This window comes from Balaenoptera physalus (assembly GCF_965194825.1).
Source record: "Balaenoptera physalus genome assembly, chromosome: 13".
NCBI classification, from domain to species: Eukaryota; Metazoa; Chordata; class Mammalia; order Artiodactyla; family Balaenopteridae; genus Balaenoptera; species Balaenoptera physalus.
The window spans coordinates 520,308-544,924 of NC_138892.1; the positions used below are offsets into that span (position 1 = coordinate 520,308).

General features: G+C 66.1%; 1 protein-coding gene and 1 long non-coding RNA gene across 13 annotated transcripts in view; one reads left to right on the plus strand and one right to left on the minus strand.

Moving 5' to 3' along the window:
• The first annotated feature begins 667 nt into the window (after nt 1-667).
• The window catches only part of PLXNB2 (plexin B2), a 29,819-nt gene continuing 5,869 nt past the window's right edge, over nt 668-24,617 (plus strand). For 4 of the 12 annotated variants that reach the window (XM_082419938.1, XM_082419942.1, XM_082419943.1 and 1 more), the window contains exons 1-20: nt 668-812; nt 16,768-17,854; nt 18,200-18,382; nt 18,477-18,605; nt 19,147-19,247; nt 19,342-19,468; nt 19,871-20,024; nt 20,460-20,574; nt 20,648-20,756; nt 20,837-20,938; nt 21,398-21,490; nt 21,805-21,886; nt 21,969-22,129; nt 22,245-22,393; nt 22,551-22,659; nt 22,858-22,994; nt 23,187-23,357; nt 23,781-23,949; nt 24,035-24,262; nt 24,398-24,574. In XM_082419938.1, the coding sequence (XP_082276064.1) occupies nt 16,781-17,854; nt 18,200-18,382; nt 18,477-18,605; nt 19,147-19,247; nt 19,342-19,468; nt 19,871-20,024; nt 20,460-20,574; nt 20,648-20,756; nt 20,837-20,938; nt 21,398-21,490; nt 21,805-21,886; nt 21,969-22,129; nt 22,245-22,393; nt 22,551-22,659; nt 22,858-22,994; nt 23,187-23,357; nt 23,781-23,949; nt 24,035-24,262; nt 24,398-24,574 (3,570 nt within the window). In that variant the 5' untranslated portion in view covers nt 668-812; nt 16,768-16,780. Of the gene's footprint in view, nt 813-11,933; nt 11,962-12,832; nt 12,912-14,186; nt 14,324-14,687; nt 14,840-16,767; nt 17,855-18,199; nt 18,383-18,476; nt 18,606-19,146; nt 19,248-19,341; nt 19,469-19,870; nt 20,025-20,459; nt 20,575-20,647; nt 20,757-20,836; nt 20,939-21,397; nt 21,491-21,804; nt 21,887-21,968; nt 22,130-22,244; nt 22,394-22,550; nt 22,660-22,857; nt 22,995-23,186; nt 23,358-23,780; nt 23,950-24,034; nt 24,263-24,397; nt 24,575-24,617 lie in introns of those variants that run through there. The other 8 variants (XM_082419946.1, XM_082419949.1, XM_082419948.1 and 5 more) reach the window with 8 other exon arrangements.
• Nucleotides 12,042-14,681, minus strand: LOC309640737. The gene is made up of 2 exons (XR_014252374.1): nt 14,568-14,681; nt 12,042-12,579 (listed from the first exon to the last, which is right to left on the minus strand). It is a non-coding gene; the product is annotated as an uncharacterized lncRNA (long non-coding RNA).

Here is a 24,617-nt window from a genome sequence, read left to right on the forward strand (position 1 = left end):
CGGGGAGCAGGAGCGCACAGGAGAGCTGGCCCCCTAGGGGTCCCCAACTCTGCTCGAGTTGTGGTGGGAGCGGCCAGGGGCGTCAGGACCAGGGCTGATGGGGGCTGGAGTGGCCAGAAGTGGGGCAAGCTCTAGTCCAGAGCTGGACGCCCCAGGGAGAGGCTCGCTCTCACCACCCACCTCCAAGCACTTCAGCAGGGGTTGACGGGTCCTGGGTGTGGGGGGAGGGAGGCGGGAGGGAGGCGGGGGAAGGAGGGCGCTGGAGGCCAAGGACGGCTTGTGAGGGGACTCAGGGCAGGCGTCCTCTTCCCCTTGGAGGTTGGGGGACAAGGCCCAGCAGCCCCCAACCGCCCAAAGGGTAGGGGTGTGGCCGGCCTGTTCCCCAGTTGGAGGGTCGGGGTGCCGGGGACCTCGGTCTTGCCGGCGTTCTCCCCTAGAGCCCAGACTTGGGCTCCTCTGGCGCGAACCCGGACGCGGACCGGGCCGAACCTCCCCGGCGACGCGGCGTATTTGCCCACTGCGGCCGCCAGGCGCCGGGGACGCGGGGGGGGGGGGCGCGCGGGGGGGGCGCGGGGAGCGCTCCGCCCGGCGGGCCCCCCTTCTCTCCCTCCCCACCCCCCTCTCCCCTCTCCCTCTCCCTCTCCCTCCCCCTCTCCCTCCCCCTCTCCCCCACCGGGGGCGGGGCCGCTGCTCCCGCGCGCTCCGGCCCCTCCGCGGCCACACAAAGGCCCGTCTCCATGGCAGCCGCGCTGGCCGCAGCGCAGCGCCGATCGCGGCACGGGCGCCATCGAGCCTCGGCGGCAGACGAGCAGGTACGGGAATGGGGTACGGGGCCCGCGGGGCGGCCGTGCCAGTGGGGGCTTCGCCGTCAGCGCCGCTCCGCCCTGGCCTGCGGCGCTCGGGACGCGGGGACTCGGGCGGCTGCCGCCCCGCAGAGGGAGACTCGGGCTTCGGCCGCCGGCCGTGCGTCCGGCCGGCCGGGACCGGGCCGCTCCCGCCTCGCGCTCTTCCAGGTGGCGGGCGAGGCCCGCGGCGCCGAGGGCAGCGGGCCTGGCCCGGCAGAGGGTCCCCAGCCGGGCGCCGCGCCCTCTCCCGCCGCCCGCGTCCCTCCGGAGCCGCTCGGACCGCTTCTCGGTCCCGATCCTCCCTCCCTGCTCATGCCCGCTGCCCCTCCAGCCACCGGGATCCGTGCACAGGGCGGAGATCGGCCCTGTTGTACAAGAGCTCCAGGCCCGCGCCCACCCAGCCTTGGTTCCTGGGGTGGCCGAGCCCCGGCTTTCCCCAGGGAGCTGGGCCCGCGGTCAGGCCTTGGCCGCCCCCAAACCCCTTGGGGACTTGTGAGGCGGGCATAAGCCAGGACCACCCTGGGAGCCCCTGGTTTGCACCTGGCCGGGCTGGAAGGCGGGTGCAGGGTTCCCGGTTGGGACTAGGGGTGGCTTGGCACCAGCACCAGCACCTGGCAAGTCCTGGTGGCCCTGGGCCTGCTTCACCACAGAGCCGGCTCCCACAGTTCCCAGTGTTTGTTGGTGTGGTGTTTGGGTGGACACTCTGGGACCCAGGAAGTGAGTACAGGAAGTCTCTGTACTCACTGCCAGGCCCCTGCCCCTCTATGTGCAGCCTCCTGCAGGAAGCCCTCCTAGATGGGCCCTTCCCACCCATCTGTGCTCAGGTTGCTTGGCAGATACGAGGGGGGTCCCTGAGCCCAAGAGCCTCAGAGCTTCCTGCCACTCATTGGCCTCCTCTTCCCAGCAACTTGGAAAAGGAAGGAAGGGGTCTATCCGTGCCCTGGGCCTGTGGTGGGGGTCAAGACTAAGGGTGAAGCTTGACTCCAAAGCCAGTGGAACGTTCTGGAGCTCGGAGGGCTCTCTGTGCCTGCCCTGGGGAGCCCCTGTCATGTCTAACTGCAGCCCCTGTGTGCCCCACACACGCCCGGGCCGGGCCCCGTGGAGATGGGAGAGCACGGCCCCCAGGGGTGGGAGCTCTCAGCCTGACCCCGTGCGGGATGTTCCCCGGGCACAGAGGGGAGAGTCTGAGAGCTGGACAGCTGCCGGGGTGTGTGTGTGGGGGGAGGCGTTCTTCTGCTCTGAGGTGAGGGTCCTGGGAGCGTAGGGTCAGCATCGGCCTGCCTGAGCCTGTTGGGTGTTTTTTATGGCGTGTCAGCTTTTAGAAATCCCCAGAGAAGACTGAGGACGAGCAGGTGGTCTCGGCAGATCTGAGCCTGTCACCTTTTCCCACCGTACCTATAGGGGGCCCACCTCCGTCTGCCGGGTAGGGGGAGGCTTGAGGTCTGGCCAGGGGCTCCTTGCCCCAAGAGGGGAGGGAAGTTACAGAGAAAAACAAGGGTTTGGAATGCAAGTCCCCCTCCCCCGCCGGCCGCCTGCCAAGAGGGAATTATTTTGGATTATCCAGCCGTGTCCAGCCACCCAAGGGGGGGGGCTACAGCCGTGGGAGAGAGATCCACTTCCGGGGCCGTGGGTTGAGAGCCCCAGAAGGGAGGGACGGGCAAGTCTGGGCAGCTCCACCACCTCCCGTGGCTGCTCAGACCGGTCGGGGGCGGGGTGGGAGGGGATGCGTCACCCTTGAGATGGAGAACGCCCGAGGTCGGGCCCCAGCAGGCCCCGCCCAGTGAGCCTGGAGTGGGCCCAGGCCCCCTGGGGGAGGCTGTGGGGCAGGAGGAGTCCTAGACTCCTGTTCTGGGGGCCCAGGGAGTCCTGTGTGGCTGCCCTCCAGCTCTGGGTTCAGGGACACACCTTGGGCCGGTTACTTACACCTGTGTGGCGCTTCCCTGGGGTGGCGGGGCAGGTAGGGGCGTGACTTAGGCTAGGCTGCTTAGAGCGGTGGGGCACTGGGGTCTCCCTCGGGCCGAATCTCTGGCCGTTCTCCTGCCTCTTGACTGACTCACTAACCAGCAGCTGACGGATGCACCACTTCCCTCCAAGCCCCTCGGACAGCCCAGCCCTCACCCCCACGTCCCCACCCAACTTGGATGTGGCGCCTGTTAGTCCACCCCGCGGGTGAAGGATCCCATAGGGGAGGGGGTCCCACAGGTGAGGAGCCCCAGGCCAGAGATGCAAGGAGCCGCCTGGGATGCTGCCTCTGCCGCCTGGGCCCCCAGGGTCCCCCAGGCATGTGTGCATGTAGGGGGCCCCTGTAGGGGCCACGCCGCGAGGCAGAGCTGGCAGCTGGGGCAGCGTGCAGGAAACCCAGGGGCCTGGCCTCAGCCCAGGTGAGTAGAGCAGAAGAGATTGGACTGGAAGGCACTGGGGTGGGCCGGCAGCCTGGGGACGGATCCATATGGCACGAGCCCCTCTCCCCCTGGACAGCTTGGTTGCAGGCACTTGAGCTGTCCCAGGACCTGGGCCATTCTGGGGACATTGTGATGTCCTGTTCCCTGCCTTGAACTCGCATCCTGGGGGCCAGAGCTGGTGAAGCCCTGGGACCAGGGGAGTGGACTGGTGGGGACAGGCTGTGGCTTCAGTGCCCTCCCCCATGGCCCCTTCTCTGGTCTGGGCAGATCCGCGCTGAGGTGCCAGGTCCTGTGGTCCTCCTTCTGTGTCCTTCTTACTCACGTCAGGCCTCAGTCCTTTCTGCTGCAGCAACAGGCACCAGCCTTCTGCCTTGGCTTCCTGGGTGGGGGGAATAAGCTTTTCTTCCCTGCTGAAGAGCCTCTTGGGCCCAGAGCCTGCCCTGGACCAGGGTGTGGGGAAAGCGGTCAGGGGAGGAGGTGAGCTATCAGACCTGCCAGAACTCAACCCAGGCTGGTCTCCCAGCTGAGCTGGGTGCAGGTTCACTGGGGGCCAGTCCCTAGTTGGCAGTGGGGGCTGGGCAGAGTCCCTCCCCCGAGGCTAATGGCTATTTGTGTTTGGGGTGGGGTGGGGTGGGTGGGGCCTCTAAATGTCTTTGGTCTCAAATTACAGGCTGGACCCGTGGTTGGTGGCCTGTAATTGGTGGGGGGCACTGGGGTGCATGGGGGCTGGGGGAAGCACTGTTGCTTCCCTTTTTTTCTCCAGGCCACATGTGGTCCCTTCATGGTTTTCCCTTCCGTGATTTCACATCCTCTGATGGGCTCCTGCTTCCCTCTGTCCCTGGGGCTTTGAGGACCTCGTTGCCCCTGCTGACCAGGCAAGAATCCTGCCCTTTCCTGGGCCCCCGAGCCAGACCGGGGCACAGCTGCTCCCAGCCCTTCCCTCCCATCCGGCAGGGCTTCTGAAGGGTGGGGCAGGGCCTCTGCTGTCCTGCCCCCAGTGCCTACCCCTGTGGTATTCACGAACCTGTGACAGTGACTGGACCCAGAACCCCAGACGGAGCCCGTGGTGGCCAGGGGCACACCTGTCGGTCTGCCCCTCCGGTCACAGGGAGGAGCCCAGGGCTGGTCCCCCACCTGGAGCTGGGGTCCTATTTCCCACCCTTTGTCACTCTTTGGTCCCCCATCTGCAGCTCAGCGCCCCCTTCACACGGAGAGTGGCTCCCCCAGCACTGCTCCCACCGTGACTGGCAGCTTTCCGCCCTGTGGGCTGGCCGCTGGCCCACCCGAGTGCCTGGTGCCCCTGTGCACTAGGCAGAGGAGGTGCTCTCCTGGGCTGGGGGTGGGGCATCTGGGAAGAGGGCTCAGCTTGGTGCCTCCGTCCTCAGCCCCTAAGATCACGTGATTTCTGAAACCTGGCAGTTCTCCATCCTGGTGCCAGGTGAGTCCTGGCCTGGGGACCATGGGAGCAAGAGTGAAGCCTTTGGGTGCAGCCTGGATTCTGACCCCAGCGCTGGCATCAGCCCTGCCCTGCACTCGTCCCTTCCGGATGTGGAGACCAGAGCCCTCGGTGCAGTTGGCCGGCAGTTCCCATGGGGGGTTCTGGGAGGAGGGGCACCGTGTCGAGCTCAGATCTCTGTGACGCTGCCCCCGCTGGACCCCCTCCTCAGGAAGAGCAAGGAAGAGGAAAACGGTTTGATGTCAGCCCTGCAGAAGGCCACCTGTGTCAACACAGAGTCTGGCAGGGGCGTCTGCTCCCGAGGCAGGGACAGTTCCGGCTCTGCTCTGGGCCCCCTGAGCCAGCACGCCACCTGTGCAGGGCACGGGCCCTGGGTTGATTGGGGCTTTTCTGGGGGGCGCCATCAGCTCCCCTCCAGGCACCCTGCCCGGCACCAAGCTGGTGGCTGAAGGCTGAGGCGGCTCCTCGGCCACAGCCGGACGTGCAGCGTGGGTGACAGTGGGAAGAGGGTGACTGGCTTGGTGCCCACTTGGGTCCTTGAGTGCTGGAGGGAGGGGTGCGGAAGGGGTCTGGGGACAGCCCTGATAGGTTAGGGAGCAGGGGTCTGTCTTGGGGTACAAGGGGGCCTGTGGCGCGAGCGGCAGGATTGGGGTGGCCAGGGGGTGTGGACCCGGCCATGGGAGGTAAGCTCCCGGACCATTAAGCGGTGTGGGCTCTGGGCCTGAATGTGGATTCTAGCCCCCAGCCCCAGCCCAGGGCGTCCTCAGAGCGGGGGGGCCTGCTTTGGAGAAGGGCCAGGGCCCAGGACACTGCCGCGGCGAGGCTGCTGCCCTCCCCAGGGAAGGTGGCTGCTGTCCCGCTCGCACCCGGTGGTGGGACCAGAGCTGGGTGAGTTGGCAGGGGCGAGGGCAGGTGGTGGGAGCGAGAGGCCCCAGCGCAGCCCACCTGCTCCCTCTCAGCCTTGGAGTTGCTCCCCCAGGCTGGCCAGGGGAAGTGAGGAGCTGGGCCTCCCCCCATCTTGGCATCGGGCCTGATTCGGGGGCCACCGTGAGCCGTCTCAGGACCCGGGGAAGGATGTCAGGAGGGGGGATGGGAGGCCAAGGAGGAGCAAGAGGGGGAGACCCAGGCAGGAGACCCAGCCACGCTTCCTGCAGGTGGCCCCTGGCCCTGCCCCTGTGTGTGACAGCTCCTTGCTGAACTGAGTGAGCCACTGAGGGGGTGGGTGCTGGGCCTGACCCCGGGGAGCTGTGGGCTACTTCCTGGGTGTGTGGTCACAGGGAGGCCGGGTGCCCGCCTCCCCCCATGCAGTCCTGGCCACCTCGCTGCCCCCTGACCCCTGCACCACTGTCCCACTCACCACTGTGCCTTACCCTGAGCCGGGGTATTTCCTCGCTGGAAACTCCCGGTCCCTCTGCCCTTCCAAAGCCTAACCCTAACCCTGACCACTGCCCCACCCTGAGCCTGGACTCCTCCAGACCCTACCCAGCCCCCCAAGCACCCTGCACCTCACCAGGCCCCGACCCCGCCTGGACAGAGACCGGGCCAGCGGCCTGGAGCCATCCCCCCGCGCAGATGGCCCTGGCCCACCTTTCCCACACAGGTCCCTCGAGGCCAGCTCCAGGCCTGCCCAGCTCCTCCAGGCCCCTGGGCCCTTCTGGGCGTGCTGGGCAGACGCAGTGCTGGGGCTGCCCGAGGCTCACCCGGCCCAGGTGCTCGGGTCTGGGGCTCTTCGTCCCGGAAACACTCTGGGCCTGGGGCAGACGTGTGTGCCTGCACATGTGTGCGCACGTGTGTGTGAGTGGTGGCTGGCATGCCAGCTGGGCACAGCACCTCAGGCTACTTGTGGGGTTCGGCTGTGATGGAGGAGGGGGGTCGGGGTGACCGCTGAGGCGCCGACGGACTGACTGGGAGATGACAGGTCTGGCCGGCCCCTTGCTCGCTCGGGCCCTCACCCGTCCACCCCCATGCCCCACGCCTGCCTCCTGCACACGGCCTGGGAAAGGAAGGGGGCTCCGGGCGGGGGGCAGCATCCAGCCAGCTGTGGGAGGTGAGCCTGGAAAGGGGAGGTGAGTGCGGGCAGCTCAGCGGCGGGCGCTGGCAGGGGGGGGCCGACCTCAGAACCTGTGGCTCCTGCCTGCGAGGAGCCCGACGCCCCCAGCACTGCTCCCAGCCTCTCCCGGCTGGGACTGGCGGACGGGGGCGCGGCTTCTCGTCCAGGAGCCCCTCCGGCGCTTGGGCGGTGGGGCCGCTCCCGTTGGCCTCATCTGTGCTCCCGACGCCCTGCAGTGCCCGCCCTCTCTCAGCCGGCCCCAGACCACATCTGGCCTCTCCCAGTATCTCACCCTGTCTTCCTGTCCCTCTCAGCCTGACCCTGACAGGCTGTCCACTGGAGAGGTGGTCTCTGGAGGATGTCTACACTTAGGTGCCTGAGTGCCAGCCCCGTTCATCTGTTCACCGGGTGTTGACTGCGGCCGCTTGTGTGCCAGGGCCGACAAGCTGCTGGGAGCTCCACGGGGGCTCCCGGACCCTGGAGGGTGGAGACTTGTCCCTCTGTCCCCAGCACACAGCACCGTCGTGTGGCACACGGGAAGCGCTTGGGGGCTTCGGGCTGAGCAGATGGGGCAGGTCAGCGGGCCCCTTTGGGGGGTCCCCACAAGCACGGGGAAGTCGATGGAGGTGTTAAGCTGAGGGTGTTCTGACGGGAAGGACTGCTCTGCAGAGGGACATGGGCGAGCCTGGGGGGGGATCAGAAAGGGGGCCCAAACCGAGTCCAGGTGGGACACAATGGTGGCTGGGACTCAGGGGGGCGGCCAGGAGGAGAGGTGGGTCTTGCATCATGGTGGGGCGTCTGGGCCCCAGAACCTACTGAATCCCACCTTCTGTCCTGAGGGTCTGGGAGGCCCAGGAGGCTGTGGGCTGCTGGCGGCGCCCAGGCAGGTGTTCTTGAAGGACCGTAATCGACTGAAACCAAGTCGTCCTAAGCCATCTCTCCACGAGGTTGGGCACCGCATGGTGAGGCAGTGACTGGGACCGGAGAGGGGCCCGACTGCCAACAGCGTGGGGATCCCAGTCTGGGTCAGCGCCCACACGGCGGGGTCTACAGTCATGGGGGCGTGCGAGGCTGCGGCTGTGGCACACACCCTGGGGCTTTGCCGGGTGAGCCCCTGAGACGCCTGAGGGCGAGGGCTGGATGCAGAGACACCGGTCACGGTGACCTCGGGTATCAGACGGAGCGGCTGAGAGGCGGCCTGGGTGCACAGGGCGGGAAGGGGTGGGAGGCTATGGACTTGGCTGGGGGGAGGCCCATGGGATCAGGGGGCGGCGGGCCCGGAGACCCCAAAGGCAGGTGGCAGAGAGAGCCCTGGGGTTTCTCTGCGCCCACTCCCCCTTGGCCTGGGGTCTTGGGCCTTTGACCTTCTCGCGGCCACCAGGCAGGGGTGATTTTCGTGCTGGGACCCGGAGCCCAGGCTGCAGGGGGAGGCTGATTCACCTCCCCAGCCCCGGCGGGGATGGGCACTCTGGCCCACAGCCTCTGCTGGTTGACGGAGGAACCGGGCTGTGAGCCGGGCTGGTGGGGAGGTGACACCCTATACCTGGGAGGGGTCCTGTGGGAGGCTCTCCCAGCGCTGACGCAAGGCTCAGGCTAGACGTCAGGCTGTCCCTAGAGCCCTGCCCCGCCCATGCCTGATCCTAGGTGGCTGTGCGGGGAGCTCGGCCTTTGCCCGGTGAGTCTGGCGGGATGGGGGTTGGGAGCCATGCCGGCTGCGGCTGGGGCCTCGGCGGATCACTGGCCGACCGCGGAGCGGGGGGCCTGGCCACTGCGCGCTTCCCGGCCAGAGGACAGCCTGACGCCCCGCGAGGCTCCTTGGGGACGGGTCCCCGGGCCCACGTGGCCGCCGTCACGGCGACCGGAGGTCAGGCTCCCGCCGACCGTGCGCCCTGGGTCCCCTGGGAGGCTCGTCAGAGGCCCACTTGTTCCCCCCGGGGGCGCGGGGTGCGGGCGGGGCTTCCGGAGGGGTCGTCCGCCGGAGCCGCGCCGCCACCTGGTCGCCTGGGGTTAGGAGGCCAGGCCGGCCCTCCCCGTCGGGGGACCTCCCCACCTCCCGGGCTGAACTCAGACCCGGGGCCCCAGGCGGGCGCGGTGGGACCGCGGGGCTCCTCTCGCCCTGGCCCGGGGGCCCCGACGCTCCACCCGGCCCCATTCGCGCCCCTCCCTCGCACTTGTTCTGAAAACGGCGGAGGCTCGGATTTGCCGGCGTCTCGCCTGTTTAGTTTCCTCTGATTTGTTTCGCGGTCCCGGCTAATTGCAGATTTGCATTTTCGCCTCGAGAACGGAGCGGAGGCCGGTCCCCTGCAGCCAGCTGCCGGGCGGGGGAGGGGCGGCGCCCGAGGCGGGACAGCCACCCTCGCTGCCTCCTGGCCTGGCCCCGGGGCGACGCGGCCCCCACCCTCGCCGCCGGGTGTTGGCGCCTCCACCCCCGCGTTGTGGGTCCGTAGTGCCCTCCACACGGTGCTAAGACTCCTCCCCCCCCACATCTCAGGGTGTCCCTGCCTTGCGCTTGAGCCTTTGCCTGAATCGTCCGTTTCTCCGTGTCTGCCCGAGCCCGAGTCCCCATCCTGGTCTCTGGGTCCCCTTCCTGAGCCCACAGGCTGCCAAGGGCCTCCACAGACCTGGCTGCTGTGCGTTGTTTTGACTTCAGCTTTACGAAGTTGCTCAATCTGTGTTTGCTTGAAAATAGTGACAGGGAGGTCTAGCCGGTACCCCAGGGCCCTCCTCCCGGGGGGCCAAGACGACGGGAGGGGGACCCTGACAGCCCTTGCCTGGCCTGGAGTGAGGACCCTGCCCTTCCCCAGTGGGCACCTCTTGTTTACCTTTTCCTGGTGTGGGGGGCAGCTACTGCTTAGAAGAAAGGAATCCGAGGAGGGGGAGCCTCAGGGGACCCAGCGGCCGAGGCTCCTTCCTACTGCTTCCCACTCCTGTGGACGTGCGAGGAGAGGCCTGGACCGCCCGCAGCCCTGTCCCCATCAGCGCCCTGGCTGGGGGAGGACACACCACCGTGTGCGTGAGGCTGAGGGACCAGCTGTAGGGGCACATGTACTTTCAACTTCCTCTGCTGTGTGTCACCCCCTTGCCGGTTCACTGGGCTGAGACCCACCTACGGTCTCAGATCCTGTGTTCAGACCTTGCTCACAAGTGAAGACCATAGACCACAGCGGAGGAGTGACGCTCCTGCAGGGCCAGGTCAGGATGGGTGTCTCAGGCTTCTGAGGGATGGGCAGGAGTTTCCCAGGGGGAACAGCAAAAGCAGAGACATGGCGACATCATGGCATCACCCCGAGTTCCTCCTCCACTGAGAGGACAACCGAAGGATTTCTGCACACGGATTCACTTACACCTCGCGGCAGCCCACTTGGGTTGGTGCTGTTATTACCCCCATGTCACACCCGGGAAACTGAGGCACAGTGTAAGTTTGTAAAGAGCCCACATAAGCCAGGTAGAAAGAGACAGACCTGGGGTTTGAACCCAATAGTGTGGCTCCAGAGCTCAGCCCCTGAGGCCCCTCTGGGCAGCAGCACTGGGTGTGTGATTGTGGGGTGGGGGGACACCCATGGCCTCAGGGGCCTGTGGGTGTTCAGGAGAGTGGCCTTCATCTGAGCCAGAAGGAATGACCCTCGAGAGCAGAGGCAGGATGGACACGCTGGGGCAGCTGGCCCGGGTGGCTGAGGCCGAGTTAGGGAAGGGGAGGGGGAGGGGGATCAAGTTTCATTCTGGAGGAAGTGCTGGCTGGAGGAGCCTGATGGGAGGAGAAACTGGAGGGTCTGAGAGGTGGGCCCACCCCAGTGGGTCACTTGGGGCAGGTCTGTCAAGGGGTGAGGTGGTGGCTGTGGAGGCTGGGTGTGTGGGCTCAGGAAGAGTGTGTCCCTTGGAAGAGGCTAGCCTCCCTTGGCGACACCTGCAGCACGCATACCCCCGGCCAGGGAGGGGCCTGGGCCAGTGGAGGGCGGTGCACAGGGCACATGGAGCCCAGAGTGATGTCCCTTCAGGGTGGCAGGTCTGCATGCCCTGTGCCCTCGTGTGCTGTGGACCCTGAGCTCAGCCTCCACCTGGACTGGATGCAGCCTCGAGGCCAGGCCCGCTCTGGAATTCTCATGCAGCTCCATCATCCTGACGCCCTGTGGTTTGGCCCCTGAGTTTGCCCCTTTCACAAAGGCTGTGTTGTGGAGTGCCTAGGGCAAAACACACCCCTCACCCTCACACCTGGAGCCCTGAGCCCCTCTTCCCGGGTTAACCCTTCACTGCTCAGCCAGGGGCTGAGGGCACCAGAGGGATTTCCTGCCTGTGTGCGCAAGTGTGGCACCCACCTCCCCGCAGGCCTTGCCCCTGCTGGTCTCCTTTGGACCTGCCGTGGGTCCTCCCAGGCCTGGGCCCTACTCGCAATGTTGTTCCCGACGTCGGGGGAGTGCCTGTGGGGGTACGGGGGGAGCAGGGCCTGACCCTGGTGGAGGAGGTGTTGGGGGCACGCTGCTGGGGAGGGCAGCCAGGCAGGGAGCCAGTGGGCCATGGCCGAGGACACCTGGGATAGGCGCAGAGAGATGGTTGGGGGGTGGTCACTGAGAGCCTGGAAAGCCGTGTCCTGAGGCAGAGTGGAGCTGGAGGGGGGATGATGATTATTATTATACATACCTCTTTTTATTTAGACAAGTAGTACGTAAATATATTCTTCTAAAATTTTTTTCCAAAACTGGCAAATGAAGTTGCTTTGCTGTCCCAGCCCCCTCCTCCCTGCCCGGTGCCCCCCCCCCACCCCCGCTTCACCTTGACTTTCAGTTTGGATGAAGGCTTGTAGAACTTCTCAGTTAAACCATGTGTGTCTGTATCGACACCCACGTGTGGCGATACCTGGAGTTCTGCACCACAGCCGTCCCCAACAGGTCTGGGCTCCGTTGGGTCAGCATGGCCCACCCACCTTCATCAGCACCATGGTCTTTCAGGGTCCTCTGGTTTCATGCTGGGTGGCTGCCAAATTTTCACTATAATGAACCGCCCTGAGAAGTATCCGTGGACTAGTCCTCCCGGTGGATACACATGGGTGTTTACCCAGGAGAGGATACAATAGCAAGTGTTGCTGAGTGCTACAGTGTAACAGGCTCTCCAGAGGCTTTTCGGGGAGGAATAATTTAGTTCTTAAAAACCCCTGGGAGCTCACTATGACTGTCTCCACTTCACAGATGGGGAAATGAGGCTCAGAGAAGTTAAGTAATTGCTCAAGGTCTCACAACTAGTAAGTAGAATTGCGGGGTCGTGTGTATGCATGTTTTTCAGAAAGCAAGTTAAAATTTTTTTTTTTTTTAAGATTTTATTGATTGATTGATTGCTATGTTGGGTCTTCGTTTCTGTGCTAGGGCTTTCTCTAGTTGCGGCAAGCGGGGGCCACTCTTCATCGCGGTGCGCGGGCCTCTCACTATTGTGGCCTCTCTTGTTGCGGAGCACAGGCTCAGACGCGCAGGCTCAGTAGTTGTGGCTCACGGGCCCAGTTGCTCTGCGGCATGTGGGATCCTCCCAGACCAGGGCTCGAACCCGTGTCCCCTGCATTAGCAGGCAGATTCTCAACCACTGTGCCACCAGGGAAGCCCCGCAAGTTGAATTTTAATCAAAGTAATATATTTACCTAGTTTAATAAGCAGACAGTACCAAGAGACTTAATGAGAAGCTGTTCACTGCCCTTTTCTTCCTCTTTTTTTTCTTCCTTTTTTTTCTTCCTCCTGTTCAGCGCAGCTTGCAGAATCTTAGTTCCCCGACCAAGAATTGAACCCAGGCCCTTGGCAGTGAAAGTGCAGAGTCCTAACCACTGGACTGCCAGGGAATTCCCTCTGCCTGTTTTGAGCAGAGGCAAGAGGGGCGGTGTCAGGCATACACACCAAGTGGACATGTGTGCACTGGAGTGCTGGGCTAGGGGCTGGGAGGCCAGTGTCTGAGGGAGGGGCTGTGAGGGCGGGGTGGAGGAGGCTGAAGTTGAGGTTCTCCTGCTCCAGGGTGGCAGAGGCCAGCTGGGGTCCCATGGGCTGTTCCTCGCCCCCCCAGATGTGGAGCAGAGGAGAGATGAGGCAGGGGCCAGGCTTGTGGTGAGACCACTGTCTCTCCTTTGCTTCCTAGAGGATCTCCATGCTGGCCTGGAGCAGAGACTGAGCTGGACCACTGGAGCCTGGGTGAGTGAGGGCTGGGCACCAGCCGGGGAAGGCAGGGGGGCCACAGCCACGCAGTGAAGGCGTGTGGTGTCCCCAAGGCTCTGGTCCAGCCGGGCGCGGTGTGCAAACGTCTGCCCGACCCCAGGTGCCCTAGCTGTGGGGGCCGCTGCCAGGCCCCCCACTTCTCTGATGGGGGGACCAGGATTTGCTTGGGAGGGGTGGGCTCTGCTGCGAGACTGGGGCGGTGTTTGGGCGCTGACTGCAGTGCTGGAATCTGGAACGTTAGGGCTGGGAATTTGGGCTGGGGGAGGGGGCGCCTGTCCAGACGCTTTCCTGGCCAGCAGCGGGCTGGAGTTTGTGCGACTTCTTGGAAGTGCACCTCCGGGCTTCGGCCAGGAAGAGGCGTCTGATGCCCCTGAGGAAATCCCCGCTGGCCCGGTGAGCAAGCGGGGGGTCCCAGGCTGCCTTCAAAACAGGAAGCGCCCGTTCCAGGAACGCCAGCCGCAGGAAGCTTTGCCGGCTGTGCCTGGCACCTCCCGCGAGGCCGGCCTGAGCACTGCCTCTGGTCAGGTGGTTCACCCTTTGCCCCTGTGGGCCTGGCCAGGCAGGTCACCTGAGGCTTTGTTTGTCCAGGAAGTGGAGGGAGCTGCTGCCTATCATTGTCACCCAAGTCCCTCCTGCCAGACCGTGTGACCTGGGCTCAGCGTGAGGGGCCCTTGGAACCCTCGGACTTGAGGCTCACTCTGCCCACCACCCAGAGGGGTCCTGGGGCAGGGAGCCCAGGTCTGGCCCTGGCCTGCTCGAGTGGGGGCGGGGCAGGGGCAGCAGCACAGTATCTGGGCCAGTCAAGACCTGGTCCCGCTCGGTGACCGCGCACGTGGCTTTCACGGGGCACTTCTGGTGTGCCAGCCCTGGGGGCCCCTGGGGCCGAGGACAGGGCTGGGCTTCTGCCCCAGGGGCTCAGTCAAGTGAACATTAACCAGAGGGAGACCAAAGCATTCTTTTTTATGCACTGTGACCCTCCCATCTCCTGGGTCCTGTCACGTCTGTGAGCTCAGGACTGAGGCAGGGCTCAGGGTCACAGCAAAGCTCTTTCGGAAGGGGGGGGGCGCCCCAGGAGTTCCCCCGCTTGGTCGGTTCTGGGTTCAAGTCCTAGGCGCGCTGCCGGCCGGCAGAGGGGCCTGGACACGGGTCCATCGGGGACCAGGGGGCCTGCTTCCAGGGGTGGCCTGGGCTCGGGCGGCTCCAGCTCCGGCCGCGGCTCCGCCCCCGCCCGCCCGTCCGTCCGCGCCCGCAGGTCCGCCCCCGCCCGCCCGCTCCCTCCCTGGGCTCCGGGAACATTCCATTCATTCCCCGCTTGCCGCGGCGGCCCTTGGCCGGAGCCGCAGCCGCCGCCAAACCCGAGCGGGACCAGGGTCGCGGCGGGGACTCGGGTGAGCGGGGCCGGGGCGGGGAGGGGGAGGGGGAGAGGGCCAGCCTGGGCTTGAGGCCGAGGGGCCTGGACGCCCCCCGCCTCCGCGGCGCCGGGGAGCGGACTTTGGGCCGCGGCGGGCGAGCCAGCGAGCGCGGGGGCGGGGCGGCCGCGACGCTTGGGCGGCGGGGGAGGGGCGCCGGGGGGCGGGGCCCTCCAGCCTTGCCCTTCCCCGCCCCCTCTCCCCGGGCCCTGAGCAAAGGTACCAGAGGGTGCCTGAGTGCCCGGGGCCTCTCCTGGTGCTCCCGGTTCTGTGCAGTCCTGGCGTCGCGGGCGTCCCAGCTCCAGCCTGGGGATCTTCTGAACTGCGCCCTCCTCTCCCCTAGACGGCGTCAGTTGTCCGCGGAGCCGAGCGGAGTCTGCGGTGGCAGGGGCCCGCCTCCGCCCAGGATCTGCCCAGCCTGCCCGCGGTCCTGTGAACTCTTCCTGTCTTTGACCAAAGGCACCATCTCCTCCCCAGCCTGATCACCTCGTCTTGGTGCGGCCTGGGGTCACCCTCTCTCCTCATCCCACCGCCTTCTCGTAGGCCATTTTCACCTCGTTCCCAGGTCCCTACTGTCTCCTGGACACTGTCAAGCCAGCCTGTGGGTGGCTCCTCTCCCAGCAGCTTGTGAGGAGGCCTGTGGGGTCCCCAGGGGCCCGGCAGGGACTGAGCCCTCCAGAGCAAGGGGCTTCTGTGCTTCAGTGCACAGCTGAGGGGCACCTTCCCCAGTCCTGAGACTTGCCCCTGCCAGTGCCCTGTGGTGATTCTGGGGTGCAGAGGGCTTTGTCACTTGGTTGCTTCTTGGTTACGCTTCCTCGAGGGGCTTGAGGAATGTTGTGGAGACTCAGAACAGAGGGATGCAGTGGGGGATGGAGAAGAGCCACAGCCTGGCCGGGGGGGCTTCCTAGCGGCTCAGGCAAAGAAGGAAGCTGGCTTGATGTGAGAATCACAGGGTTCATGAGAAGAAGCCACCCTATTCCAGTCAACACAGCTTTGCGCAAAACCAGTGCCCCCAAAGAAACGTCTCCCCTGGCCATGGAGCAGAGCAGACAGCCTTCTGCCTTCCTGGAGGAGAAGGACGTAGAGTAGGGCAGGGCAGGCTGTCAAATGGGTGCAGAAAAGTAATTGTTTCTTGAGGGAATGAGAGCATATCCAGGTGTTTGAGGTGGCCGTAGGGGGCATGTCAGCTCCTCTGTAGAGGTGCAGCGGGCCGTGGGGGGAGTCTGGGAGGCCAGGGCCTGAGCCCCTCATGACCCTCTGCCGTTGGGGTCAGTCTCCACTCGGCCACGTGGCGTGGACAGCTGCCCTAAATGTCCTGCCGGGCACAGGCCCCCTCAGGGAAGGTTCCAGCGGGCCCAGGAGTGAGGGCTCACGCACAGATTGTGAGAGGGTGGCTGGTGGGGGTGGCGGCCAAGACCACTTCAGGGGATTCTGATCAGGGTCCCGAGGGTGGCGTTCGTGCTGGACCACCCCAAGGTGGGAGGGGCCTCCATGTTGGGGACCCTGAGCCCACCCTTGGCCTTAGCAGCTTGCCCCCATACACCCAGAGACACGCACGGGCGCACACACATACGCAGGGACGTGTGTGTGCTCGGACGGACACCCGCACCCTGACGTGGCCTGCCCTTGCCCTGCACGCAGCACCCCCCGCGGCCTCCGGGGTCCCCCCTCAGAGACCCGGTGGACCCCAGAACCCCCTCCCAGGACCTCCTCTGGCGTGCCTGCGTCCGAGGGTCTGCCCTGGGCGGGGCACAGGCAGGGCGGGTGGATTGCTGGGGCCCTCCTGCTGGTTCAGCAGGGGAAGGGGGGTTGGAGGGAGGGTCCGGAAGGCTTGGGGAGGGGGTGGGGAGGCAGGCCCACCAGTGGCTCTGCTGTTTCCCGTCAGATTACACCGTGTGCCGAGAGTCAGGCATAGAACAGGCGTGTGGCCCACCTGTTTGCATGTTCAGGGCCTGTCGGTCAGCTTGGGTCTGTGCTCTGGAGAGTGTGGTCTGGGGGCGGTGCCTCCCAGACCACCTGGAGCTCTTGGGGTCATGGGATGTGAGGGTGGGCACACGCGTGAGTGTCTGGGAGACTTTCTGGAGGAGGTGCTCTGTTGCCCTTGGAGGTGGGCCTAAAGGTGCTTTGGGAACCTGGGGGCAGAGGCCAGGGCGCAGTCCTCGGGGGGCGGCTGCACCCAGGCCTGGAGCTGCAGTGCTGGTGGCCTGGCCTGTCAGCGGTTAGGTTACAGGTGCTCTTTCTTGAGGAGGGCCGGAGATGATCTCCTTGGAGATGAGAGTGGGTGTGTCTGGCCAGATGGGTGGGAAGGCAGGGAAGGGATCGGGGGCTCAGGCGGGCTGGGCAGGGTCAGGCACCGGGGGCTTCCTGTGGGTGGGGTGGGTCCTCCAGGCTGGGGCTCCCCTGACCCTCCTCTCTTCCCACAGGGTGCCGGGGGCAATGGCACTGCAGCTCTGGACCCTGACCCTCCTGGGCCTGGTGGGCACAAGTGTGAGCCTGCGGTCCCGCAAGCTGGACTTCTTCCGCAGCGAAACGGAGCTGAACCACCTGGTGGTGGATGAGGTGTCGGGCGTGGTGTACGTGGGGGCGGTGAACGCGCTCTACCAGCTGAGCGCCGACCTGCAGCTGGAGCAGCGGGCGGCCACGGGCCCGGCCCTGGACAACCAGAAGTGCACGCCGCCCATCGAGGCGAGCCAGTGCCACGAGGCCGTGCAGACTGACAACGTCAACCAGCTGCTGCTGCTTGACCGGTCCCGGAACCGCCTCATCGAGTGCGGCAGCCTCTTCAAGGGCATTTGCGCCCTGCGCTCCCTGAGCAATATCTCCACGCTCCTCTTCTACGAGGACGGCAGCGGCGAGAAGTCCTTCGTGGCCAGCAACGACAAGAGCGTGGCCACTGTGGGGCTGGTGAGCACCGCGGGCCCGAGCGGCGAGCACGTGCTCTTTGTGGGCAAGGGCAACGGGCCCCATGACAACGGCATCATCGTGAGCACGCGCCTGCTGGACCGGACCGAGGGCAGGGAGGCCTTCGAGGCCTACACGGACCACGCCACCTACAAGGCCGGCTACCTGTCCACAAACACACAGCAGTTCGTGGCTGCCTTCGAGGACGGCCCCTACGTCTTCTTCGTCTTCAACCAGCAGGACAAGCACCCGGCCCGGAACCGCACGCTGCTGGCGCGTATGTGCAAGCACGACCCGTTCTACTACTCCTACCTGGAGGTGGACCTGCGCTGCCTGGGCCCCAGCGACACCCGGGTCCCCGCCTTCGGCACCTGCCTGGCGGCCTCCGTGGCCCGGCCAGGCGCCACTGGGGTGCTGTACACTGTCTTCAGCACAGATGGCCGGGGCGGCGGGGGGCCACGGGCGGGCCTCTGCCTGTTCCCGCTGGACGAGGTCCACAACAAGATGGAGGCCAACCGCGACGCCTGCTACACGGGCACCCGGGAGGCAGGCCGGGACACCTTCTACAAGCCCTTCCACGGCGAGATCCAGTGTGGTGGCCACGGGTCGGTACGTGGCCTCAGCACGTTCTCCCACGGGCTTAGACCACACGCGTGTGGGTCTGCGTGTGGCACTGCTTGCCGTGTCCATGTCCCACCTGCTTGTGAAGGCCGTGTGTGTGTGTGTGTGTGTGTGGTGTCCCTGCGGGCAGGTCAGCGTGAGATGTGGGTGCCACTTCTCCCAGGTGTCAGCCACGCTGGGCGTTGGGTTTTGGAGCAGTGAGCGTGTGGGTAGGGGCCCTGCCTGCCTGGGCCGGTTCTGGGGGACATGTGTAGGGCCACGAGTGCTGGGAGCCGTGGTGGGGAGAGGCCTCGGGCGGGGGTCTGCACCCACCGTTGATGCCATGGTCCATAGGGTGCCAGCGAGAGTTTCCTGTGCGGCTCGGAGCACCTGCCCTACCCGCTGGGCAGCCGAGACGGACTCTCAGCCGTAGCCGTGCTGCACCGTGGAGGCCTGAACCTGACAGCTGTGACGGTGACGACCGAGAATGGCCACACCATCGCCTTCCTGGGCACCTCGGACGGCCGGGTCCTCAAGGTGAGGCCCAGGGCTGGGGCAGGGTGGTTTCCGGAGGGGTCCTCAGTACATGAGGCCCCCTGCCCTCACCATGCACCTGCCCTCGTGCCCACAGGTGTACCTCGCTCCAGATGGCAGCTCTGCAGAGTATGGCTCTGTCCTTGTGGAGATCAACAAGAGAATCAAGAGGGACCTGGTGCTGGCCGCAGACCGGGCCAGTCTGTACGCCATGACCCAGGACAAGGTTGGCCTGTGGAGCCTGGGAGGAGGGGCCTTGGTAGTCCAGCCCCTAGAGACGCACAGAGCATGCTGGGAGGGGGGCCAGCTCGCATCTCCTTGGGTCCTGACAGTGTCTCTCGAGCACCTTTCCCGTCTTTGAAACCGTTTCTCTCTCTTCTGTGTCTCTGGCCCGGCCTTGGGCCCCTCCTGACCAGAGGGTCAGTGCTCTAAGTGGGCCTTCCCCAAGTGCAAACAGGGAGGCGAGGGGCCCCAGGCAGCTTCTGTGAGCTCAGACGGTGGGGGACACGGGCCCTGGGATCCTGTGCCACCCGATCCTGGGTCAGGTCCAGCCTCCCGGCCGGGTCCCACAGAGCCTGGCCAGCCGCTGCTGCCTGGAGCCCTCACTGCCCAGCCTCGAGTTGTGTTGAGGCTTCTAAGGCTTAGGGGTAAAGGTAGGATCAAGCTGGCGATCCCAGGAAGGTCTGGCGTCTGAGCAAGGTCCTTTGTGGCTGCTGGCCTGACACCTGTGGTGGCCGTAGTCCCGCTCACCGCCCCGGTGCCCCCAGGTGTTCCGGCTCCCCGTGCAGGAGTGTGAGAGCTTTTCCACCTGCGCCCACTGCCGCAGCTCACAGGACCCCTATTGCGGCTGGTGCGTCGTCGAGGGACGGTGAGCACCGGGGAGTCTGGGGGGCTCGTCCCCAGCCTGGGTCTGGGGGTGCCGCCCCACCCTGAGGGCTGACGGGTGCCCCCTGCCCCCGCAGATGCACCAGGAGGGCCGAGTGCCCGCGGGCCGAAGAGAGTGGCCACTGGCTGTGGAGCCGCAGCGAGTCCTGTGTGGCCGTCACCGAGGCCCAGCCGCAGAACATGAGCCGCCGGGCCCAGGGAGAGGTGTGTGGTGAGGGTGGAGGCAGGGCCGCTGCTGGCCTGGGGCTGTGGGGACGTCAGGAGACCCGCGTAGTATCTTGCTCCTGGCCTGGACGGCGGTGCTGAACCTGGGGACAGGGACCCCATCCTTTGTTGGGTCCCCTGGCCCCTTTGACCCGAGGGGCTCCTGAGAATCCAGGGCAGACCCAGGCCCTGTCCCAGGAGCGGCTTAGGTGACCACAGAGGGACCCATTCAGATGAAATGGAGCCAGGTTCTAGAGGGTTCTCCAGGGGGCGGGTGTACACATACAGGAGGGCGGCCAGAGAACGGCCAGAGGACCAGGGCTCAGGGCGGGGGCGGGAGGTTGCCTGCACCCTGAGGCTGGGCAGAGGAGTCCTGCTGTGAGCTGAGTGGCCCTTCCGCAGGTGCACCTGACCGTCAGTCCGCTCCCGGCCCTGAGCGAGGAGGACAAGCTGCTGTGCCTCTTCGGTGAATCACCGCCTCACGTGGCGAGCATGCAAGGGGGCGCCGTGGTCTGCAACTCCCCAAGCAGCATCCCCAGCACGCCGCCTGGCCAGGGTGAGGCCCCGCCCGAGCCTGTCCCCTGAGCATTCGGGGCCAGCGGAGGACGGCTCACTGGTGAAGGTGGGGGCCACGCGGTGACGTGGCTGGGACCTGGCAGGCGCTCTGGCCCAGATGCCCAGGAACCACGGCCCTCGGTGCCTGCAGGGACAGAGAGAGGGCCCAGCAGCGCAGAGCCCTGGGGAGCGACACACGAGCCGAGATCTGATAGCGGTGGCGGGTCCTGCTGAGCCCTGCGGGGCCCTGCTCAGACCAGGGTCCCCACACGCGGCCTCCCGTTCTCTGCTGGGTCGCCTGTGGGGAGCTCTGACGGAAGGAGGAGTTGGGGCCCGGGGGGGGCCCAGTTCCGGCTTCCTGTTCCCCCCCAACCCGAGCCAGCCTCCCCCTGCGTCCTGCAGCCCCCCTGATGCTGTCCCCATCTGCTGTCCACAGATCACGTGGCTGTGACCATCCAGCTCCTCTTCAAACGTGGCGACGTCTTCCTGACCTCCCACCTGTACCCCTTCTACGACTGCCGAGTGGCCATGAGCCTGGAGGAGAACCTGCCGTGAGTGCAGCCCCTGTCTGTCCCTCCCAGCCCCCGCTGCGGACCCCACACTCCTCACCACCCTCTCCCCCAGGTGCATCTCCTGTGCCAGCAACCGCTGGACCTGCCAGTGGGACCTGCGCTACCACGAGTGTCGGGAGGCCTCGCCCAACCCTGAGGACGGCATCGTCCGTGCCCACATGGTGAGGGGCCGTGAGGGCACGCGGGGGCCAGGCTGCTCGGCTGAGGCCAGGCCACACCTGACCAGCCCTGCCCTCCCCAGGAGGACGACTGCCCCCAGTTCCTGAACCCCAGCCCGATGGTCATCCCCATGAACCACGAGACGGCTGTGACCTTCCAGGGCAAGAACCTGGACACGGTGAAGGTGCGGGGGGCTTGCCGGGGCCCTGGCTAACCGGTGAGGTCAGGCCTGGGGGTCCCAGCAGGGGCCATGATGGCTGGTGGAGAGGCATAGGCTTGTTCAGAGCCATCCTCCTGCAGACCAGAAGCTGAGCGCCAGGGCCCATCCAGCCTTCTGCGGCTCAGGGCCCAGCACGTGAAGGAGGCAGAGGGGTCAGGGTGGACGTGGGGACATCTGGACGGGCCTCGAGGGTTTAGGGTGTGCAGGGGCTGGGCAGCTGAGTGCCGCTCAGGAGGCAGCAGGGCGGTGAGTCCAGGTGTTGACCGTGGCGGGGCCTGTCTGTGAGTGGCCGGGTGTCAGTTGGGATGGGGGTGCCCAAGCTGGCCCGGGAGCTGTGTGGGGCACGGCAGGCACCGGGGGCCCAGGGCGGGCATGTGGGACGGGCTGGCCCGCCTCGGGTATCCTGACTGGCCTGTCTGGCAGGGCTCCTCCCTGCACGTGGGCAGTGACCTGCTCAAGTTTGAGGAGCCAGTCAGCACACAGGAGCAAGGAACCTTCTCCTTTCGGACCCCAAAGGTATGCCTCCCGGGGTGGGCGGGCCAGGCTGGTGGACCCCGAGGGCTGGCCCTGCGGGGGCAGCCCAGTTACCTCCGGGGCTTGAGGGGTGGGGCGGGGGCAGGCTCACCACCTGCCCTGCTGAGGAAGCATCTCAGAGCATCCCTGGGCCTCCTGTCTCCCTGGAATCCAAGTCATCCTCCGTCTCTGAGCCTCCAGCTTCTAGACCTGGAGGCCTCCCCTTGCTGCCCGTCGGCTGTGAGGGGACACACGGTGGTCACCCTCGGGGGCTCGGGTGGGAGTCGGGGGTGCAGCGTGTCCCTGTGTGCCCCCAGCTCTCCCACGATGCCAACGAGACACTGCCCCTGCATCTGTATGTCAAGTCCTACGGCAAGAATATTGACAGCCGGCTCCAAGGTGGGCGGGGTGGGCAGCTGGGCTGGTGGGCGGGCAAGGGGAGCAGGGCGGCCCTGCCGACGGCCAGCTTCTCCCTCCGCAGTGACCCTCTACAACTGCTCCTTCGGCCGCAGCGACTGCAGCCTGTGCCTGGCCGCTGACCCTGCCTACAAGTGCGTGTGGTGCAGCGGGCAGAGCAGGTGTGTGTACGCGGCCCTGTGTGGTAACGCCACCTCCGAGTGCCCACCGCCCGTCATCACCAGGGTAAGCCCCCTTACCTCCCACCTCCCTGACAGGGGGGACTGCAGCCCGGCCCTGGACCAGCTGCGCAGCCTGGCCTGCCCAAGCTGCCAGGTCAGCCGGGCTCTGCCAATTTCAGATCCAGCCTGAGACTGGTCCGCTCGGCGGAGGCATTCGCATCACCATCCTTGGGTCAAATCTGGGGGTCAAAGCAGACGACGTGAAGAGGGTCACCGTGGCTGGCCAGAACTGTGCCTTTGAGCCAGAACGGTACTCCGTGTCCACCCGGTGAGTGGGCAACCTGGGCCCTCAGAGCTGGGCCAGGCCCTACCCTGGGGGGCCAGGGGACTGGGGGGATGGAGAGGAAGGACACGGTCCAGGTGTGCGTGGGTGCCCAGGGCTTGCACACCCACAGAATGTACCCACCTGCCTGCCACCCATGCAGGATCGTGTGCACCATCGAGGCTGCAGAGGCGCCCTTCACCGGGGGCGTCGAGGTGGACATCAGCGGGAAGCTCGGCCATTCGCCTCCCCATGTCCAATTCACCTATCAGGTAAGCACCTGGCAGGTGGCTCTTGCAGGTCAGGGCAGATGTGGGTGGGATCTGGGGAGCCATGTGCTGACTCGGGGTGAGGCGAGGCTGTGCCCCTGCCTCTTTCTGACAATGGTCATGGCCCAGTAGAGGCCTGGGAGGGAGGGCCACAGCCCTGCCGCCCCAGCCCTGAGTCAAATGCCCCCGCTCCTCTTCTAGCAGCCCCAGCCTCTCAGCGTGGAGCCAAAGCAGGGGCCACAGGCGGGCGGCACCACGTTGACCATCAATGGCACCCACCTGGACACAGGCTCTGAGGAAGACATGCGGGTGACCCTCAATGACATCCCTTGTAAAGTGTGGGTGTCACCCACAGGCCGCCAAATCCTGGTCTGCCCTGGTCCTGGGGACAGGGTGAGGGCCCTCTGGCCGTGACCCTGTGTCTATCCTGGAGGGGGCAGTGGAACCAACCAGACCCATTGACCCACTGGCCTGGGGCTGCGGGTGGTCCCAGGGTGGGGTTGACATTGACTGGCAATCCCCACCCCCAGGACGCAGTTTGGGGCACAGCTTCAGTGTGTCACCGGCCCCCAGGCGGTTCCGGGAGAGCTGTCCCTAAAGATTTACTATGGGGGCTCTGAAGTGCCCAGCCCTGGCGTCACCTTCACCTACCGTGAGAACCCAGTTCTGCGGGCCTTCGAGCCGCTGCGAAGCTTTGTCAGGTGTGACCTCTTCCTCCCGCCGTGGCAGGTGCCCCCCACTCCCACACTGCTGGCCACACCCACCCCATCTAGCTATTTCCCAGGTGCCCTCTTCTCACTGGGCTTGTGAGGATATGGCAGAGCTGGTCTGGGTGACAGGAGGAGGCCTCCAAAAATCCCCACTGTATCCCCAGGTCGGGCAGGCCCGACATACCGCCTCCACCTCCCCCCGCCACCCAGCCCAGCCCTGCTTCTGACAATCCAGGGTGGCGGTGCTCAGTCACGTGCTCTGAGCACACCACCCCCCCCCCCCCACCGCCCCTGCTATTGCAGCAGGCCTGTGCTTGCACACACCTGCAAGAGTATCCAAAAGCAGGGTGGGGTCGGGGACACAGCCTTGCAGGGCACCTGCTCTGGAGCTGGCTGGGCACCTCCCTTGCCCAGGTGTGCCCACTCAGGCACCATCCCCTCCCTGCCCCCCAGTGGTGGCCGGAGCATCAACGTCACAGGACAGGGCTTCAGCCTGATCCAGAAATTCGCCATGGTGGTCATAGCCGAGCCTCTGCAGTCCTGGAGGCGGCGGCGGGAGGCCGGACCCCTACAGCCTGTGACGGTCAGTCGGTGCCCGCTGCTGGGGACACGCCAGGGCAGGATGCAGCCTGTGCCAAGTGGCCTAACGGTCCTGCCTCGGCTCCTAGGTCGTGGGCAGGGAGTACGTGTTCTGCAGTGACTCCAAGGTCGTGTTCTTGTCCCCGGCCGTCCCCGAGGAGCCCGAGGCCTACAACCTCACAGCGCTCATTCAGATGGATGGGCACCAAGCCCTGCTCAGGACTGAGGCTGGTGCCTTTGAGTACGTCGCCGACCCCACCTTCGAGAACTTCACAGGGGGCGTCAAGAAGCAGGTCAACAAGCTCATTCACGCGCGGGTGAGGACCTGTGCAACCCCGGGGGTCAGGTCCTGAGCGGGTGCGTGTAGGGGAGCAGCCCAAGATCTGGGCTGAGCCGGTCGGGGCATCCCTGAACCCCTCCTGGGCGCTGTGACCCCATCCCCCGCCCCCCAGGGCACGAATCTGAACAAGGCGATGACGATTCACGAGGCCGAGGCCTTCGTGGGTGCTGAGCGGTGCATCATGAAGACACTGACGGAGACCGATCTGTACTGTGAGCCCCCAGAGGTGCAGCCCCCTCCCAAGCGGCGGCAGAAGCGGGACACGACCCACAACCTGCCTGAGTTCATTGTGCGTGTAGGGTGGGGGCAGGGAGGGGACAGGGCACCGGGCT